This window comes from Pteropus alecto, unplaced genomic scaffold (genome assembly GCF_000325575.1).
Source record: "Pteropus alecto unplaced genomic scaffold, ASM32557v1 scaffold101, whole genome shotgun sequence".
In the NCBI taxonomy this organism is placed as follows: Eukaryota; Metazoa; Chordata; class Mammalia; order Chiroptera; family Pteropodidae; genus Pteropus; species Pteropus alecto.
In genome coordinates this window covers 4667457-4688303 of record NW_006432945.1, presented here as the reverse complement: position 1 = coordinate 4688303, position 20847 = coordinate 4667457, and the positions used below count along the sequence as shown (strand labels likewise).

At 41.1% G+C, this 20847-nt stretch overlaps 1 protein-coding gene across 1 annotated transcript in view; it reads right to left on the bottom strand.

Annotated features, from left to right (window-relative positions):
- The window catches only part of PROX1 (prospero homeobox 1), a 48738-nt gene extending 28477 nt beyond the window's left edge, over nucleotides 1–20261 (bottom strand). The window contains exons 1-4 of the mRNA XM_006907722.3: nucleotides 20220–20261; nucleotides 19983–20088; nucleotides 10396–12187; nucleotides 3103–3210 (exon numbers count right to left, since the gene is read on the bottom strand). Coding sequence (XP_006907784.1) covers nucleotides 3103–3210; nucleotides 10396–12120 — 1833 coding nt within the window. The 5' untranslated portion in view covers nucleotides 12121–12187; nucleotides 19983–20088; nucleotides 20220–20261. The remainder of the gene's footprint in view (nucleotides 1–3102; nucleotides 3211–10395; nucleotides 12188–19982; nucleotides 20089–20219) is intronic.
- Between the last annotated feature and the right edge of the window lie 586 nt (nucleotides 20262–20847).

Genomic DNA, 20847 nt, shown 5'->3' with positions numbered 1-20847 from the left:
CGCCAAACTAACACCGCTGAATTGCGTAAGCTTGCCCCTTCCTCTTTCTCTCCAAGGCAATTTAAGAGCATTCGCCTCGTACACAGATGGAAGGCACTCGTAGGGAGTTACGAACTACATCCATTCCTAAGGAAAAATATGAAGCTGGCCGGGCGCAGCTTCTGGAGATGGTCAGAGGATTAAGTCAGCCTAGCGCCATCTTCCAACTGTGTCTTTGATGATTTCTAGGCTACACGTTATTCATGAAACAAAACATTTTCCATTAGTGTTGCTTCTCCTCGTTTTTGACTCACAAAACGACCGATTTGAGATAAAATGCCTTTATAATTTGGAAAGGTACGTTTTGCTGGAATTAGGAATTTTCTCTTAGATGAATGTGGCCACAATAAAGTATAGGCTTGTGTCACTGTGATGAGTATTACTTGGTCCATAGACACATAAATACGTCTTTTTCAAGTTATGTGATGTTGGTTTCATTTCTGATAAAATCCGAAGGTCCTTTCCCCAATTTCTAGGGATCTCTCTATCCTGTGGTGGTTTCTCAAATCCATACCAAAATAAGACTTTGGATTGTATACTCATATATAGAGAAACACCTAGTTATTTGCACATAAGTATCCACATTTATGTATCTATATCTTGATAGAGATATGTGTGCATATATATGCACATGCGAGATACACACACACACACACACACACATACACACACACGTGTGTATGAGTATATTCATTGGCAATATTCAAATTCTGGATTTTCCTTAATATTAAAGAGTTCCAGCAATGCTCTGCCATTGTTTTCTAGAAACTTTCTGGAACACCTTGCCTGGACTGTTCCTTCCATTTTTATATATGACTTTCTATTGTCATCAATGTAAGCTCAAGAAATACAAAAACATTTACTGCTAGCCAAAGATAAAACATAATTAGGAAAGTTAAAATGTATAATTCATTTAAAAAAAATTAGAAATGACCTTCAGTGATTTTCTGCTTTGCATTATATGCCCTACTGTTTCCCCTCCATTAGAGTGGATAATTGGGAGTTCACCAGATTCACGTACACTTTAACTGCCTTCTCTCTCAGTATGGAGAGAGTATGGCAGGACTCTATAATCTGAATATTAGTGCTTTTTAAAATAAAATAGTCACTCAGGTATTTAATTGTTATTTATATAGCGTGAGTGATTATTTGAAAAGCTGAATTACTGGATGTATTCTAAGGGAATGGGAACGATTTCTTGTAGGTTGACATTGCATAGTATCTATAAAGCTGCAGATCAACAATCTCCCCCACCCTTCCCCTTGTACACGCACACACACACACACACACACGCACGCACACAGAAAACACGAATGTTTCTGATATTTACATCTACTGTTAGGTAGTGCTGCTGGCTCAGAACGGCTGCTGCTTTCCACCCTCCAGGTGGCTGCGTTTCAATGGTAGGTAAGTGACCCCGATGCATGCAGTTTGTAAAGCTCTTTGGCCTTCTGGATGAAAGGTGCTAGGTAAATATAAGGTATTGTCATTATTATATCCCGACACTGCAAACCAGTGCATTGAAGAGTAAAGGAAGTCACGTGGCCACCTACTCCCACAACCCACACACACATACATACACCCACCCACACACACACACACACACGTGTGTACACAATGCTGGGAGGATTCTCTGGAAGAACTTTGCCAGGTCCTACTGGGCTCTAGAAGTTGGCCAGTCCTCAACCAGTTGACAAGGTCTCTACCATTGGTCTGTTTTAGATGCCTCTTCCCTCCCCAAAGTCCAAACCCTTTTCCTGGCCTACTGTGTCACATGGCCATTTTTTTTTGGGGGGGGGGGAGGTGCTTAATGATTCTACACCGGCCATGTAAGTTGCTGCCTTTCTCAGCATTCCCCATCCTGCCCAGTTTGTTGGCACCGAATGAGGAGAAAACATGCCTTGCACTTAAGGAGCCCAGCCAGGGAAGGAGAAAGATAAAAGGCTGAAGTTGATACACAATTCAAAGCAAACAGGAGGGAAAACAGAACTTTTCTTATAAGGCCAAATAAAACATCAGTGAAGGAAACTGAAATGAGTTGGCCTGCAAAAGGGGCCAACCAAGCGACGTGGGCATCGGGCACAAAACATTCTTCGTAGAAGAAGTAGTGGAGGAGCGAGTATGTTTTGGCAGCTCGTGAGTTCTCAATGGCAGAAATAAGAACTTGTACATATGGGGGTGGGCAGGGGAGGGTGGGGGAGAAAGCTCCCAACCCTAATAAACTAATCTCAGCTAATGTAATGTTTAGCAAGATCCTTGGATAATGATACCACGCGTGTCATTATCATCATCAAAACCCAATCTATGTTTTAAAAAGTTACAGATGATTAACACAACATCAAGTTGATGCAAACAATTACTTAAAACGCTCGCACACACATACACACACACGCACACACACACAGAACCAGGAGGTCCCCATATTCTGTAGAATGAGGGAGGCTGCAGCTGTAGGGCCGACAGCTTTCATATCCTCATTTGAATAATGTGTCCTGAATCTGTCACTTTATTCATTCTCCTTATGCTCAGTGTACTCTACATCAACAACAAATTAAGTTGTAAATAAGAGACAATCATCACTTTTGTTTTTAAGCAGCTACTGCATAGAGAATTTCAATGTACGCTCCTTTTTCGACAGGGGGAAAAAGAGGTGCTAGAGTTTGCTTTCATAAGCACAAATATGGGGAAACTAACAGAAACAAAAACAGAAACAGTTTACTGTTGCTGAGGGGAGAAAAAAAAAAAAACACCCTCTAAAGCACATTCGTTCAGTACCAGCTGAAATTTCTTCCAAGAAGTTACTAGGACATATAAAGACAGGCTAAGTTTCCCCGACTACACTGGAAACTCATGTGACTTGTTAATACCAGTCCCCTGGACTTAATACGCAAGGGACATCTTTGTTTGGCCTGGCTATAGACAAGACAACAAGTACATTAAATTCATTGCGACGCAGGTGTATCAATGAACTGATTCCGCACTCATCTCCATTAACTTCCAAGAGTAGAAATCACCAGGACATGCACAGAAATTGAAAAAAAAAATAATACAAAATGTCCCTACCTTTACATCGGAGAAGTAGGTCTTCAGCATATTGGAGCTGGGATAACGGGTATAAAAGAACATGAGTTTTGCTTTTTTCAAGTGATTGGGTGACAATCCTTCCTGCATGTAGGATGCAATTGGTTAAGGAAAAAATTTCTTTAAGCACAAGGACCGACCACCTCCCCACCACTGGGAGTCTGGAGGCCCACCAGGCAGCCGTGGGAATTCTGGAGGGTAAATGGTATTGGCCGTGGAATCCACCACTAGCTCGCTGCCGTTTGCTCGAAATGCCCATCGTCTGTCAGCAATTGCCAAGTGTCCTGGTGAGGGTACACGATTTAGTTGCAGAACCTTGGCTAACTTTGCGGCGAGGGCGGCAAAAGAGTGGCCCCGTTGGAGGTCCTTACGCTAGCTATACGTTCACTTGTTGCTAAGGAGACAAATGCACCCGACGTGCTACACAACTCTTATCCTGAGAGTTCTTCCTTCTTTCACAATGACAGTTCTGTTTATTTCTCTCTCCACACTCTGCAGTTTACATCAAATTATTATCCTAATGTACGTGAAAACATAAAATGCATTATTTTGAACACTGTCAGGCGAGCTTCGCATTTTACCTTTTAGTGCTAATCTAATGGAGCATCTTGACTCACTTTCTTCCCATCTTATTATTGTATCTTCTTAATTGTTTCCTTTTAAATAATAGCTAAAATTTGGGAGGGGTAGTTTTAGCACAGAGAGAACGCGGAGGGGGTGTCGCTTTTGTTAGAGCAACGATCCAAAAACCAAATACAATTTGCATCTCCCGGATTTATAGTTAACTCCTTGGAGAGTGGCGTGGTGGTTGGGGCTAACAAATCAATAACTGTGGGTTAGCAGATCAATAAATGGCCACTTACCCCAAATAAGAAGGCCTATTTATCTGGAAACATCATTACCTTTTAGATCTGTAAACAGCAGCAACTAAAACAGTTCCCAAGAGAATGTGAGACTAACCATAACAATCCAGGCTTCCTGATTCTCCCCCGGATTCTTGGCACTCTTCAGCAGACTCAGGCCTGGGATGGCTCTGGTCACATCTGTGCCGCAGCCTGGCCCTGCCATTTCCTCAGCAAATTAATGGCTTTATAATTTATCAGAAATGAAGATGCACGTGGAGAAAATCAATGTGGTCCCCCACAAGGTCAATTAAGGGTCCTTCCTAGAAGCTTCTCTAAGGATTTTCTCTTAAAAGAGAGTCTGAGAAAAATAAGGAAAAAATAAGGAGAAAAAGAAAATGAGTACGTGTGTATGTGTGTGCGTGTGCGTGTGTGTGTGTGTACACACACGCTTTCCCACAAAATGAAGATGCACGTGGAGAAAATCAATGTGGTCCCCCACAAGGTCAATTAAGGGTCCTTCCTAGAAGCTTCTCTAAGGATTTTCTCTTAAAAGAGAGTCTGAGAAAAATAAGGAAAAAATAAGGAGAAAAAGAAAATGAGTACGTGTGTATGTGTGTGCGTGTGCGTGTGTGTGTGTGTGTACACACACGCTTTCCCACCCAACAAATATCTCACACCTTATGAAAACAAGGTCAAATAAACACAGATATTTAGGAAACGTATAAGTTCTCAAATGACCTCCACGGGGTACAGCGTGACCAATCTTAGAACAGAGGGAAATCAGAAAGTTACTAGAGAAGCATAATCAAACTAATATTGATAAGCTCTTGACTGCTTATAACAGCGTATGCAACCGAATATGCTGCTGAGAAGGTGATTAGCATTCCCTCTAATATCATGCAAATTTTTAAAAAGATCACCTTGGTTTGTAAATAGAAGAGTTAAACATTGAGCTTTTTTTTTTATTATTATTCACGGAAAATAAACACTGAAGAAAGAAATTTTGATGTTATATCTGTAAGCCAAAGCAGCTTAACTGAACTTGTGTTTTTGTTTGAGATCCTTAATGATTACAAAGACGATAATTTATGACTGACATACTTTTTGTGCCAAGGAAAGAGCTGAAAGGCCCTCCAGTAACCTCCATTAGACAGATAGAGAAGACGAAAGGAGAACAGCACACTTCAGGACCATCTGTCCAAATGGATAAGTGAAATAATAGTTGCAAGCTGTCTCCTATTGCCTCGTGATAAGAGTTTTAGGCAAGTCCAAACTTCGACAAACATTCTCAGATCTGAGTTCTAATCTTTTTTTTTTTTTTTTTCAGATGGCTATATTAAAACCACCTCTAACATTTAATTACTGGTGGGGAAAAGTCCCAGATCTTTTAAAATTTGGTCTCATCCAAAACAAATTGTTTTGTGGTGGTTCTCAGATGGTTTATAGAGCCACCAAAACTTCCTGAAGCTTTCAATACGTTTAAATTGTGCTGAGATGGTTTAGTTCTTTTTATTTAAAAGACAAAGCAAATCATCCATCTTATTTTGATGGGGATTTAGAGGCTTTTTATTTCATGAAAAATTATTCTGATTCGAATTTCTCAAGTCTGTTTTTGCTTTAAAACGTTTCCTGTTGGTAATACTTGGAATCGATCAGTCGAAATGGAACACAGAATAAATCTTTATCTCTTGCTCATCGTGTAATTGAGATAAAATTCCCATAAAATATATGTTTCTAATAAACTATTAAAAATAGCTAATGAAACATTTAAAAGCCAACAGTTAGATAATCCTTTTTTTTCTCCTCAAAATAAATCTGAACTGACCAATTGGTTAATTTCCCTTTTAAGTGCTTGTGCTGAAAAGCAACTGTTCTTCCAAGAAAGCACTAGCTGTTTCCAGGATACTTACACACGCACAATGACTCATGATGGAATAGATTCAGTAAACATACAGCTGTACTGAACACGAGCTAAGCTCCATTCAAGGCCAGGAAAGAAAATGAGCACAAATAAATATTAAGGAGGTAAAGGGGGGTGGGCGAGGGGGGGATGGAACGCAAACAAGATCTGTCCAGGCAGCTCATGTGGCTTTGCCTCAATTCTCTTAGCCATAGCTTTGTGAAGACAGATGACATTCAATTCTATGTGTAATGCAAAATAGACAATAACTGCTGAAACTTGAGACAGCTGCCAGGTGTAAAAAAAAAAAAAAAAAAAGAAAGAAAAGAAAAAAAGAAAGAAAGAAAAAAGAGAAAAGAAAGTAAAGATGATAAATCCATAAATTAATGAAAGACATCTGCTCGGGAATATAAAAGATCAGAGGAGTAGAGTACTACAGCTGAACATAGCGGTGTTCAAACAACCTGAGAATCTCAGTGTTGTCTGTTTACCAAGCACAATATAACCTTACCTAAGCGGCAGCAGCAGGAGGAGCAGCAGAGGCAGCAAAAAGGCAAATGGGAGAATAATAGGTTGTGAAGGCTGGAGGCAGAAAATTCTTTTTTTTTTCCCAGTTGAACTCGGAATTGTGGCTAGAGATTTTTCAAGCTGCATTTCTAACCGAAGGGACCGCTTACTTACATTTTCTAAACCACTTTGAAACCCAAAGAATTTTCGCTTTCTCCTTGTGCTCTGATTTGCTGTTTCTATGAGCCTTGCCCCCTAGAAAGCTGAAATGGAGAGAAAAGGTCTAAACACTCTCATTTCAAAAAAGTGACAGAGCAAGTTGTTGCTCCACTAAGAAGTTCAACAGAACTGGTGCAATGTGTATTTTATGGAAGTAAAAAAAATTTATTTCCTTCATAATGTGGGGGAGGGGGTAGGAGCCCAGAATCTTTCCATCTTTAATATACATGTTTCCCTGTAGCTAATATAGCTGAAAGAATTACTATGGCCCCACGAGATTTCCAAAAATGGAAAAGATCAACTCCTATAGATTATTTCACATTTAGAAATTCATTTTTAATCCACATTTTTCAGTTGAATTTTAGTTTCAAATTACTAAATAATTTTCCTTTCTAAACTTCAAGTATTTTTCATGTTCTCCCTAAAAGTCGAGTAGCAAAAGCTGGCTATCACAGAGAACAGGCTCAGTTTCTTCACCTGCATGTCTTAATGGCTTATAATCCTCTTGTGTTTAATTGGGTGCATGCAAATGTTTGAGGCCTAAACAAGGCTATTTTTCTTGAGATGCAAAGAGGGTGAATGACAAGGAACATTACGAAGAAAAACAATTGGCTGGCTGTTTCTTTTGGAATTTGAATAAAACTTAATATTTGATTAAATAGATTCATTTGCAAAAATACTCAACATATATATTTTTTTTATATCCAAGACTTGAGCTCTTGGAGCAGGTGTACTGACATTCAGTTTAACACGTACATATTCACTACTTCCTTTCTACTAAAAGGGATAATAAGGTAGTGTGTTCTATTATATAGAGCATATATACTTAATGTGTTGAACTTAAAACGGATTTATCTGATAAGCTGGTGTTCTCAATAGTCCTTATCTTGGCTACTTTGTTCAGAGAAACAGATGATGCCCTTTGGAGTGGGAAAGAATTGTTCCTTAAGAATTAAATTATTTATTACAATTTGGAAAAGCATCAACTAAAAATAAAAACATAATAATGACAATTCTGGTGGTACCACTTCATGTCATTTCTACTAATTTCTACCGATATTTTCTAAAAATAACTGTAAAACAAGTTCGAATATAAGCTTGAATACCTAAAACTGAAGTGAAATATAGCACTCACTGTGATCCTCAGAGATTTCTTTAAACAAAATGCTTGAGAATTTTGCCTACACACCACCAAGGGAAGAACCCATTGCCATACAAAGATGGAGAGAAGAGAAGGGTGGATCCAGTTTCCCAACAAACACCTAGACCCTCACTGGCTTCAGAATTATATAGACTATAGGAAAGGCTGCTTGCCTGTCTTCTTCTTAAGAAATAATATATCAATGAGAAAACTGGTTAAGTGTGATGTGGTAGAAAGGAGAAAGAAACAGAATAGAAGGCTAGAAGGTGGAAAATGTAATCATTAATTGCAACAGGAAGTCCAAATTATTTAGCTACGTGAAAAAAATTCCAGGTATAAGCAAGTAACAATTCTTACAAATACAGGTGTTTCCAAACCATCACTGTTCAACAGAATCTTACATTGGTAGGAGAGAGAAATTATTCATCTGAAGAAGCAGCAACTGCATTCTCTTTAAAGTCTTTGATACTTGTAGAAATAAAAAGAACTTCTTTCAATTCAAATCCTCAAAATTCCTCAGGGGATTTAGACAGGGTGAGACAATGAACATGGCCAACACTTAAAACAATCTAAAAGATTTTTTTCCTAGAAGACTCAACTTACTTAAACACACACACACGCACACACACGCACACACACACCACAGGCATAATTATCTGGATACAATGAAAAGTCTAATAAAAAAAAAAAACATAAACTGGCATCTTGAGTTAAAGGGTTTAGGATTGACCTATAGGACTTTGGAACTCTGGTTTCAAATATTTACCAAAATGGGCATGCTCCTTTCCTTTGTGTGTACAAAGGAGAGAGAGAGAGAGAGAGAGAGAGAGAGAGAGAGAGAGAGAGAGAGAGAGAAACGGAGAGACAGAAAGATAGGGAGAGAACCCACCATCACTACTAACTACTATTGGCTTCACAATGAAGTAAAGACTCTTTGAGGAGCAATGGGGTCTAGCCCTGGACAGTAGCCTGGTCTGAACCTAAGAAGATGCTCTCCCTGTACAGGGTAAAAAAAAATATATATATATATATATATTCAAGCCATTGTGTCTTCCTTGCTTTTCTCATCAACAACAGCTATGTTCCAATCATTTGACCAATGTTTATTGCGTATTCATAATGGGTAAGGCATGGTGCTCAGCACAGCTCTATTCTGGTGGATTAAATTTTAGATATTTGAAAAGTTGAAGTTAAATCAGCAACCAAACCAAAACTCAATTTCTCTTTCTTTATCTAAGTCTTCAACACCTTTCTCTTCCTTTCTCTTATGACATGATTCTCTTCTTCCTCGCCATGGAAAGAGACTCTGTGTTTACTGCCCAAGTGGGTCTCGTACCAGTGGCTCCCATTAGCCTTATCGGAAGCCTTTGCCAGTATCCTAAATGTTGGCTGGAAGGATGACCTTTGCTACCTAGGAAAACACATTTCCCGCCAGAGCTGAGACTTTGCACTTACGTGGCAGCCTCTGGAGTGGGCTTAGATACTAAAATGTCAATTTCTAGTCATCAAGACGATCGCTCAAAGTTCTCAATTTAGCAATAGGCAACTTAATTGCTAAATTTTATATCCATCTGGCAATTTGTTATAAAAGAAACATGCCTCTACTTGCCCCTAAATGCTACTATTCTACTATACCAAACCAGCAATGACCACGAGATTTTAAAACATGTACTGCAAAGACCAATTTACTAATTTTTCTAAATTTACAATTTTAGATAAAAAATCGTCAGTTAAAAATAGCTGGAGTTCAGGTCTAATAAAAAATATAACTGGCATCTCTACATCAAAGTCAGGTTCAAAATGTAAAAGAGTCATAAAAAAGAGCCATTTTTTAAGTCGAATACAGCTGAGTTTTATATTTAATTGTGCTCTCTCGCTTTCCAAAATAATTTGCTTTGTGTACGTTAGGACAAAGGATTTCTGTGTATGGCTGAACAGAGGTTAATCATGCATGGAGGCAGCTGCACCAGACCCAAAGAACAGACCTTGGGTGAACGAGAGACCGATGCCATCTGAATAAATCAGTACCTGTGTATTTCCTTTAAAAAACCGGGTCTCACTTCAAGATTAAAGAGAGAATCTAACTCCCCTCCTACATCCATCTTTGTCCCGTGCAGCCTCCCACCAGGACAGTGCTCTTCCTAAGACTGAATCAGGCCTTCTTTAAAAGGCCCAGAGGCCTGTAGACGGCTTAAAGAGAGAATTCTTCACATGGAAACTTAGGGATCTGAAACTGACTTTTTCCTCTTCACTCCATCACAAAACTCCGCCATCTTTTAAAAAATATATCTGATAGAATTCAATATTACAATGACATTTTTCCTCCCCATCTCTGAATCTACTCTTTAAAAAAAAAAAAAGGATAAGGAGATAATACAGGAAGAACGAGAGAAAAAACACTGCTGAAAAAGCACACATTAAATACCAGCTCTTCGAGGCAATTAACTTGCGAAAGTTGTAAAGATGTTGGTTTAGTGGAAAGGTTTTATGCCATGAGAAGTGCCCCTCGAGTGTGATAAAAGCTTACTACTTTGAAAAATACGAAAGGCTGCATTCTTAAGAAGATGCTAATCTACATTATGGTACATATCGTGTAAACCTGACCCTTTGGGAGGCCTGTTTTGTTTTGACTTGTTTTCCTCGAGGGGAAAATAAAAGGATATTGCACTTCCCGAATAAGGTGAGATTTCGGACATGTCTTGAAGATCGCCACACTCGGACTTGATGAGCGACAAGGAGAGCCCTTCCGCGGTGCTGGGTGGGTGTGCTGGTGAACAAGGGTGGTGGCTCAGGTGGTGAGATGACATCTTGGTCCTCAGACTCGTCGTCTCCCTAGTTAAGTCTAAGGATTCAGGAGACGCTCTGTCTTTTCCCGAGAAGGAGCCAGAGGGAGCACCTAATGGACTCTGAAACGGGTAGGCCATCAAGGGAAGGGGGAAGGGGTGGCGGAAGGTGGACGTGGTGAAGCCCGCGGTGGCGGAGAGAGGCGACTGGTGCAGCGGCTGGTGGTGGCCGCCAGCGGGGGGGCCGGAGGCAGGCTGGTCAGATGAGTTTTTGCGGACCACCAGGGGCAGTGCTTCTGTCTGGTCTGTGGAACTGGGCATCTGCACGTTGCCAAAGGTGTCCAGGGGGTTCGGAATGATGACGTCACCAAAGCACTGCAGGCGTTGGTTGGCGGTGTGGAAGTTGTGGTTTTCCCCGTTGACTGCGAATCTGGCCTGGGGGATCTGGAGAGGCGGGAAGACCTGAGCAACCTGGCGGGAGGGTTTGGCCGCGAAGACTTTGACCACAGTGTCCACAACTTGCGACATGGCAGAGTTCAGCTCCTGTTTCAAGGTCTCGGCCAAATGTTTGCCTTCTGGTTGTAAGGAGTTTGGCCCGTGGTCTCTCTCTTTGTTGTTACCTTCTCGCTTGGGCTTGTTTTCGGCCATTTCCTGCTCCCTGATCAGGGCTCGGGCTCGGTCAATGAACTGTCCCGGGTCGAGCTCGCACATCTCATTATCTGACCTCCCCACCGAGTCCTGGGCCCTGGCGTCCAGAATCTCCGAGCGCATGCTGTCTTCAGACAGGTTACCATCTTCATCATTTTCAGAATCGGTGCTGTCATAGATTTGGTAGAACTTTTCCTGCAGCTGGCGCAGCTGTTTCTGCATGTCCTCCAGCTGCTGCTTCAGCTGTCGGCGCTCCTCTCGCTTCTGTTCCTTTCGGGCTGAAACCAGCTGCTGGAAACTCTGTTGCTGCTGCTGGGGCAGCTTTTGCTTGCGTTTGTTTTCTCTGTAACTTTCTCGGGGACTCACAGACTGCGGGGCCATCTCTCTTTCATTTTCATTGCCCCTTAACGCCACGCTGGGGGAATGGCTCATACCCCGAATGATATTCTCAACCCGGGCGCGCTTTGCTCTCAGGTGCTCATCACATAAGCGATCCATATCAAACTGGCTCATAGTAGGCCTGCCAAAAGGGGAAAGACACTCTGGGGGGCTGTCTCTTGAAGAGTTGCTGCATATATCCTCCTGATGTACTTCGGAGCCTGTACTAGAGAGACCGCTGGCTTGGAAACTGGGCTCCGTGCCACCATTTTTGTTCATGTTATTTTTCAACAGCTGGGAAATTATGGTTGCTCCTGGAAAAGGCATCATGGCATCTTCATACGAGTTCGCCCTCTTCAGCAGCTTGCGGAGTACGTTTGACTTCTCCCCATCTGCATGCTGCACCACTGAATACTCAACATCCTGCTCGGAACCTTGGGGATTCATGGCACTAAAAAACGTTGCTCTTGCCTTAGCAAAAAATGCAGATGCTGTCCCTACCGTCCTTTTCACTCCAATGTCAACTCTTCTCCTCTTGGTTTGCCGGCTTAAGAGGGCTGTGCTGTCATGGTCAGGCATCACTGGACAGTTATTGTGCCATCTTCAAAAGCTCGTCAGCTGGGCACAGCTCAAGAATCCCGGGACCCTGGCCAACAGAACAAAAGGGCTGATGAATCATTTTCTTTAAATTTCTCCAAATTTCCTGACCTCAATCCTGAATCAAATGCAAAATGCATAGGCTCTGGGATTTATGGCACATTACAATTATTGCAATTTATTATGCACTCTGCTTGAAATGAAACATTTTTAAATATTTCTGCTCCACTGGTTTAAGATGGATTAAGATTAAAAAAAAAAAAAAAAGCAAAAACTGCTTAAGCACCAGTAATATGATTCTCTTTCACAAATGCCTAAAATGATACTGTTTATCTTCAGAAGAAACAGTAGATTATAAGTACACAGCCTCTGACAACCAATTGATTAAATTTTGGGCATTGAGATTCACATTACAAAAGAAGATGAAAGTGGGCTATACTTAAGAAATAAGGTTAAATTTTGAGGCTGCGTGAAATCTGTATGAAAAATTCCATTTCTGCATTGAAATTATTGTGATTTTAATGCTATAAAAGGAAAAAGACACTAAAACAAATGCAACTATTTAACACACACTCTGTTACTGAATTTTAAAATATTTTCATCATATGTGAAACAAACACCCCCATCAGCATCTTTTGAACATAAATGGTCCATTTAACATTGAAATAAATGCACAAATACTCTTATTGCAAGTCTGCTTATTTAGCATAGCCGTGCATTTTTGTTGGCAAAATCGCATTTAAAGATGGTATCTGTTGCTATATTTTAATGGAAGTATGAGAATATAAATTTTTATGATGTCCTTTTGATGACTTAAATTATTACAAAGTTGAACTCACTGCAAAAGGACATTGTCACATTTTAGAAATCAATAAATTTAGCTAGGCAAGGTTAAATACATCTTTAGGACTAGTTTTCTTCTGTTATAATTGGCCAAAATGACACCTCACATGCCTAAAGAAACTCTTTAATGTACACCATTTGTGAATTGTATTTCTTATGCCAAACTTAAGAAAAAAAAAAAAACAAACCCAGGAAAAAAAAGACTGAACAAAGATATGTAAAGAAGAAAGAAAATAACATCACTCCAATATATGTGAGAAAGAGAAACACCCTCTCTGCCTATGAACTTCCATTGTTTCTTGGGAATACACTATATAAAGAGAACATCCTTCCTTGCATTTTATAAAAGGCACTTGACATGTTTTGTGACTGATTAACTAGTGATGCTCACCCCAAATTTGGCATAAACATAAGATGTCACATCTTTTTGCTTACAATGAACATTTTATGAAGAATATGAGACTATTTTTTTTCAAACAGGGTTTATCTAATATTAAACTTCACGTTTGCTTAACAGAGCACATCTTCACAATAACGGGGTCTATTGCCAAAGGCGGCGTGCAGTGCTTGGAACAGCTCCCATCTCTTTCGGTTCACCTGTAAAAACATCTACGTGCTCCCTAGGACTGCATCTGTGGCTAGTTTTAAAGGATGACTATCCATGCAAACAGGCATAATTTCAGCATGAAAAAACCTGTAAAAATCAAGAAAATGCTCAATGCTTAGATGGCAGTGTGTATTTATTTTAAGCGAGAAAGATTTCATCATGCAGTCCAGGAAGATACAACATTTTTAAAGAGCCTGTTTAAGAGTATCATGAGACATAAGCAGTATGATGCCTCTTTATACATTTTTTTTTTTGTATACTTGAAGATAAAATGTCCTGAATTTGGAATGGAAACAGATCTTAATAACTTCAATACTGGGTTCAAAATTGAATTCAGAATAATCGAGACCCCTCACACGTTCATAATAAAATTGGTTTCAGAGTACAAAAATGCAATGACAAATCTTTCACTAACCCATTAGAGCTGATAAATCAGGTGTAACTGTCAGGTGAGAGGAGAAAAAGGAAAGACTGAGACAAACAAGAAAAAAGATAAATTATTTCAAAGCTCAGAAAGACTCGTACATTTGGGGAGGAGGTCTTTTCTGCATGTATATCAGCTTTCCAAAAACAGAATTCACTGCCATTATTTTAAAACTCTACTTCTTTCTGTGTGCAAATCTTTTTCTCTTTAATATTACCTAAACAGCACATGGATCTCCAATTGAAACATTGAACAAACTTTCCACAGTATTTTTCTCCCCCTGTTCACCTTAACACCCAAACTGGATTTTCCTCCTCCCCATCCCTGCTCTGTATGGGAAGCACACCTCTGTAACAGAGGCTCAGAAAGGACATGCTGGAATAAGAGACGAGCACAAGGTCATCCCCGGGCATCCTTCCTTTCCCAACTGCCATTTACCTCTTCATCACCTGCATTTCCTCTCATCTAGCCTAGGTATCAACAGCTGCATCCCTGCCTCATGCTGGAGCCAAGAGGAGGGCTATGCTCTTCCTAAGGTGGGAAGAAATGATGCTCTCCCCTTCAGCGGAGACGAAGTGTTAAACAAGCTTATTGGGTCTCTTTAGAACAAAATATCCTGCGACTTCCTCCAAATTCACCAGACTAATCTGGTTTTTGCAATTCTCTCTCAACCGGTCAGTGTTTTTAGATTAAATAATGATTCGTTTCTGTTTGGGGCTAAGGGAATTTAATTACTTTTAGATCTTGTTGTAAAATGTCCAGCTGAGACACAATAAAGAGGGGGAAACCAAGGAGGAAAATAGGAAAAATTATGTCATCCAGCAAGACAAGGCATTATGTTAATAGGCACGAATAAATATATATTTCTCCATACAGCTTAGACCTAAACTTAGATATAAAGGTAGTAGTGCTTATAACCCATGAATGCTATGGGCAAGATTAAATAACTAGAACTGGTAGACACAGTACTTTGCTAGCACATTTCATAAACAAGATATATATGTAACTATATTCACCACATGAGAAAACACACTGTTAAATGACAATAATATAAATTAAATCACTTGAAAACATTTTCAAACTATTGCCGTGATTTCCTAGTTCAGAATTTAGAGAATGCTATAAAATGACTTTATCGTTGATATTGCTCTCTCCATTAAGATTTTTTTTTAATTCCTTTATTTCTCAACATATGTATTAAGCCAGCATATTTCAACTACAGTTGTTATTGATTCCTGTGTGTGGTACCTGCCGTTGAATCAGCTCCGACTCCTGGCCACCCTATGAATGAGTGACGTCCACAGTGTCCTGTCCTCAACAGCCCTGCTCAGCTCCTGTAGACTCCTGCCTCTGGCTTCTTTTATGGAGTCAACCCATCTGATATTTGGTCTTCCTCTTTTCCTGCTGCCTTCTGTTTTTCCCAGCATTATATTTTAATTTTAATTTTAACATTTTGAGTTTAACCAGTCAATAGCAAACCTCTTGTTCAGCAATCATAGCAGCTAGTATTCCGAGAAATACTGATGTTAAATCTGAACCCAAATGTATTAATGATCAGATACACATACTCTACTCCTGTAAACTCCTCTTTAATTAATGTAAAAATCCATAGAGAATATTTTTTAGTATGAAATATTTCGTTGCATCATTTGGCATCTAACTATATAAATGCTTTAATAATTCCTAGACAACTGACATCTTAGCATAGCAGATTCTTCCCAGGAAAAGATAATATAAGGACAAACATCCAGATATAATCGAGTCAGATTTTAACTACTCCGAAAGATTCTTCATTTAGTTTGGAATTATCTATTCTATTTAACATGATCCTAAGGAAGCTGATAACTTCATGTTAGTAGAAAAGAATTTTCAGTGAAGAATTTTGAAGAGATACTCCAATGTGAAGTAGAAATTAGTTAAGTGCTTTTACTTTAATAAAGAACTTATTTTGGGGAGGGGGTGCAACTTTTATGCGTCTCTCTGGAGTCCAAATTCTGGACAAAGAAGTGTTTCATCATGGTCATTATCCAGATAGTTCAGACAAATCTTTTATGAGACAGGAGGAGTGTAAGGTTGGTATGGTTTCCTATTTGGATTATTTGAAATATCTGTCTTTGTTGATAAAATTATTTGAAGAATTTCTCAAGCTTACACTTTACTTCTTTTAGAAATCAACCTTTAAGTGGGCCTCTCATGTACTTGGGTCAACATGGTTATGAAATTTCAAATGGAATATTACTGACAGACAGCATTTTAAATCAATCTGTAAATCAGTAATTCAAGGGGAGAAAAATCAGATAATTTGATTTAGGTGACTCCCCACCCCCTTCCAAATCACTAAGCTGTCCCCCTCACTGTATTCAGAGTTCATTTTTGCTAATTAGCAACTTTTCCTTCGGAGATGTTTCTACTATCAGGTTAAGAAAGCCTTTGATGTTTATTTTGAAGAACTCACCTGACATAAGTTAATACTTCAATTAACTAAGATTGTATTGTCAAAATCTTATAGCAGATTTAAAATTTTCTTATTATGAGAGTTCTCAAATCATAATCATTTTATTTAAAATTCCTCTATCCTAACAAAAATTCCATACATTTTCACCATCAAAACGAACATATAACATTTCCCAAGATGTGCCTAAAATATTCATTTCTACGTATTTAAAGAGTATTAATTCACCAAATTGGTAAATCAGAGTGAGAAATAATCTCAAGAAAAAAAACACACATTTTTCTCTTTGTGGAAATCTGAAATACTCTAAATGTCTTTGAAGCTTTAGAATACACTAGTAAATAAGATGTAAGAAATTCCTTCTGTATATGTCCTTTCTAATTTATAAAGGTACTTAATTAGAATCCTGTAACGACATATCATGGGCAATCCATCTTCATATTATAAAATCAGTAACATTTTATAATTTCTTTTGTTAATCCTGAACCTAAATAATTCCTTATCTTAGCAGTTGCAAATGCAAGACAATGTCTGAAATGATATGAGAAATTGGAGGGAAAAGGTCTATTTGTACTTTGAACAAATAAGGAGCTGGCCTGACAGCTGGCTTAGGTTTTAAGGTTGCAAGTGCTACTTGTAGAGGAAAGATGTTAGGAAATGAATAAAGTGAGAACAAAGGTGCATGTTATGTATGCATGACTTTTTTTCCCACAAGGTGGTGATTAACCTAAGTAGAATTCTGCATAATGGACACATAAAAATATCAGTAAGTGCCAAGCACAGATAACTCCCTATTAAAAATAAAGCAAAAGAACATATCTGTAGATGACATTTTAATTATGAAAGCACTTCGAAAGCATCCAAGAAAAGTATTAGAGGGAACTTTGATGTTGAAATCTAAAGAATAAATGACACATACTATCTCATTTTCATGAAACAATGATCACCATCCAAGCAACAAAACCAACCGACAAAAACTATTCTCCATCTAACCTAATTCTATGCAACTCAAGAAGTAACTTGTGTAAAAAAAAATTTAAAGGTCAGTTTTAAGAATGCAGGTATAGTGCTTACATTAATTCTCAACATCTTCCCTCACACAGCAAGCCATAGCCCTTACCTTGGTCTATTTTACCATTATATAAAATTATCCACATTGTGTGTACAGACAAGTTAACCTAAAAACTCTCCTTTTTCTTCCTCACCTCATACAACCAATTTCATTTTGAAAATACAAAGAAGTTTTTGCAAGAAACTCTTCATAGAACTGACTGCCCACATCTTGCATCAAATAGAAAAGCACAGTTACCTCTCACGTACTTGAGATTTTCCTTCTCCATCAAAGTAATAACTAGGACATCTGGCACATGTCTGGTACAATGACAGGCTCATTCTACTTTATGAGAATATTTAACATATGACTTGAAAGAGTTTATGCACATACCTATTCTTTCTGGGCAGAGAGAAAGCACGCTAAAAAAGATAAGCTTTAACAACAGTAACACTTTCAAACTGACTTTGGTATTCTTGGCAGTTATACACACCACCCACGGCTGTCCAGAACGCGCGCACACACACACACACACACACACACACACACACACACACACGACAGCTCTCACCCCGCCTCCCCCAGCACAGACCTTGGAGATAGACATAAACTGGACGGAAGCAAAGAGAAAGTCAATCTCCCTCCACCTGCTGCCTGAAGTGGGGGTACTTTCAGCCGCCTGGCAGACAAGTGCCTGAGACAGCCTCAGCAGCAGCCTGCCAACATCTTTAAGAAAAATAAACACATACCAACTTGCCCCCCACCCCCAACCAAAGAACTCACATGGCAGGGCTCAAAACATAACAACAGCCCATTCCCATTAGCCCAGACAATCCTATTAACCAGGGCAACCATAAATTCATAAACCTCTGCAACCCTGGGGCATACATTGTGGTCTGGAACTGTACAGACACACACAGACACAGAGGAAACTTGCACCTGTCTTTCTTGACACAACACACCTGTCAGGCCCTGCTCATGCGCACTCTGCTAAAATAGACCTCCGCCTACCTAGTTTAGGCAAGGAATTATTATTATTATTATTATTTTGTAAGAGAGGGTATAGGTGGGGGGGGGGAGTGGAGAGAGAGAGAGAGAGAGAAGAGACTTCTAGCCTTGACTTTGAGAGAAGGCCATCCTGTGCTTGCTCTGTTTTTATAAGCTCAAGGAGACAACACAGACCTTCTTGGAAAGATTAAAACAAGCAGGTGAGCTCCCAGCCTTCCCCCAGGCGGAGTAGGGTTCTGGATTGCCAAGAGCAGGAGCAGGTTCACACTCCAACCTGTCTCCTTGGGCCCAACCCCTCCTCTTAGTTTTTGCTCTGCGGGCCTGGAGGACGCTGAACTTCCAAAGAAGCTGAGAAGGGGCGGGAGACCTTCGACTCTCTCCAAAGCGACTCCCCCTTTACCTCCCTTCTCCCCCCCATCCCTAATCCGCACTCTCCAGCAACGTTCAGTTTGAGCAGGATGAATAATCGGCTGGCGCTCCAGAAGAACCAACAACTTGCTAAATAGGACTCGGGGTGATGTCTCCCCTCCAAACCTTCCACCCCCCCCTCCACCCCCCAGCAGCCCCCTTTTTATCCGTTCAGGGAAGACGGCAGCTCTTGCCGCCCTCCTCACTATTCTTCCTAGTAACAATTCTTCTCACCTCTCCTTTCCTCCCTCCCAGTCCTCCGAACCCGGGCAAAACTGTAGGTACCACCCTGACCAGACAAGACCGAAGCAGCCGGACACCATATAGACTGCCAGCGACGACTGCGAGAGACTTGGCCTCGCGGATAGGCTGCCCCTACCCCCACCGGACCGCGATCTTCCCGTCCTCCCGTGGCGCTCGGGCCCCGATCCCTTCGCCACTCGACCCCCTGAGGCTGCCGGTGCCGCCTCACCGGACTCAACTTGACCTACCCCTTGGAGCTCAGCAAAGGGGCGCCGCGCTCGTTTCCCGGGACCATCTCTCCACCGCTCCAGCCCCGATTTCAACATTTCGGCTTCGACAGCGTTTAGAAAGCAAAGTAACAGAGCGCATCCCCCTCTCCTTTCCCTCTCCCCTCCTCCCTCCTCCCCGGCCCACTGCTGGGGTTAAAAGAAGTGAAAGGTATGCAAATGACAAGCAAATTGGAAGAGCCTGGAAGAAAGGGAGCTATAATAAACTAGACAAAGAGAAAGGACGTGGGGACCAGCCCAGGAGTTTTAACTCGGGGAGATAAGGATGAGGCTTGGCGGAAAGCGGGGATCCAGACAAACAAAAAGCGCCCCTGTCCCCCTCGCGGTCCTCTCTCCTGAGAAGAGAGGGCGAGAGAAAGGAGGAAGGGAAGCGAACGCCCCCGCACACCCCAGACCCAGTACACAAAAGGTGACAAGATCAGCGACAAGTCCAGCGATATCAGCCTCCCCCCCCATCGCCAACACCACCCCCAGCCACCAGCAGGAAAGAGAAAGAAATAAAAGCCAAGCGGATCACTTACTCTTAGGAACTGGGAGGAGCGGAGCGCTGAGTCCCACTGAGGCTCCTGCTCGGAAACTGTTTAGAGGCTATTTTATTATGATTCATGTAAAGAACACCATTTTCTCCTGGAAAAAAAAAAATAATGTTTACACGGGTATAAGTCCTGGGAGTCCCTTTTCTTCTCATTCAAGAACGAGCCAGTACAAGTGATTCTGGAAAAGGGGAGGGGACTGGCGGAGGGACAGAAGATACTTACGCGGTGCGGAGAGCAGGGGGGACCGAGCCTTTTTTTTTTTTTCTCCTGCCGGCAGAGAGAGGAAAACACGCGCGCGCTCACACCCGGTGGTATCTTGCGGGTGATGACTGATAATTGGACAAGGGACGGTGAGTCTGTGCGACAGCGAGCGAGCCGATCCGGGCGAGAGGGAGAGAGGGGAGAGAGAGACGAGGGCGGGGAGGGGAGAGGAGAGGAGAGAGAGGAGAGAGAGGAGAGCAGAGGAGACGCGAGGAGGAGAGCAGGAGAGAAGGGGAGAGAAGAGAAGAAAAAGGAGAGGAGAGGAGGAGAAAGAAGGGAGCGGAAGAGAGCCGAGGAGGAGCTGGGAGCAGGGAGCCGAGCGCGAGCAGGCGGACCCGGAGAGGCTCCTTTGCGCCGCTCCGCTGTCCCTGCTGCAATGGTGTATGATTTCAGAGCGCTCCCTCAGCTGAGGGCTGCGCTCCACAACAAGATTTACTTTAAGACACAGCTGAAGGAAACAGGAAGACTGCACGTCACAGTCTGACTGACGTACCCGGCCCCAGCACCCAATCGCGAGGCGCCTTCGGATTCAAGGGGGGATTGCGAGGCAAGAGAACTTGGGAGGAAAAAAAAAATAGATGAAAGGGGT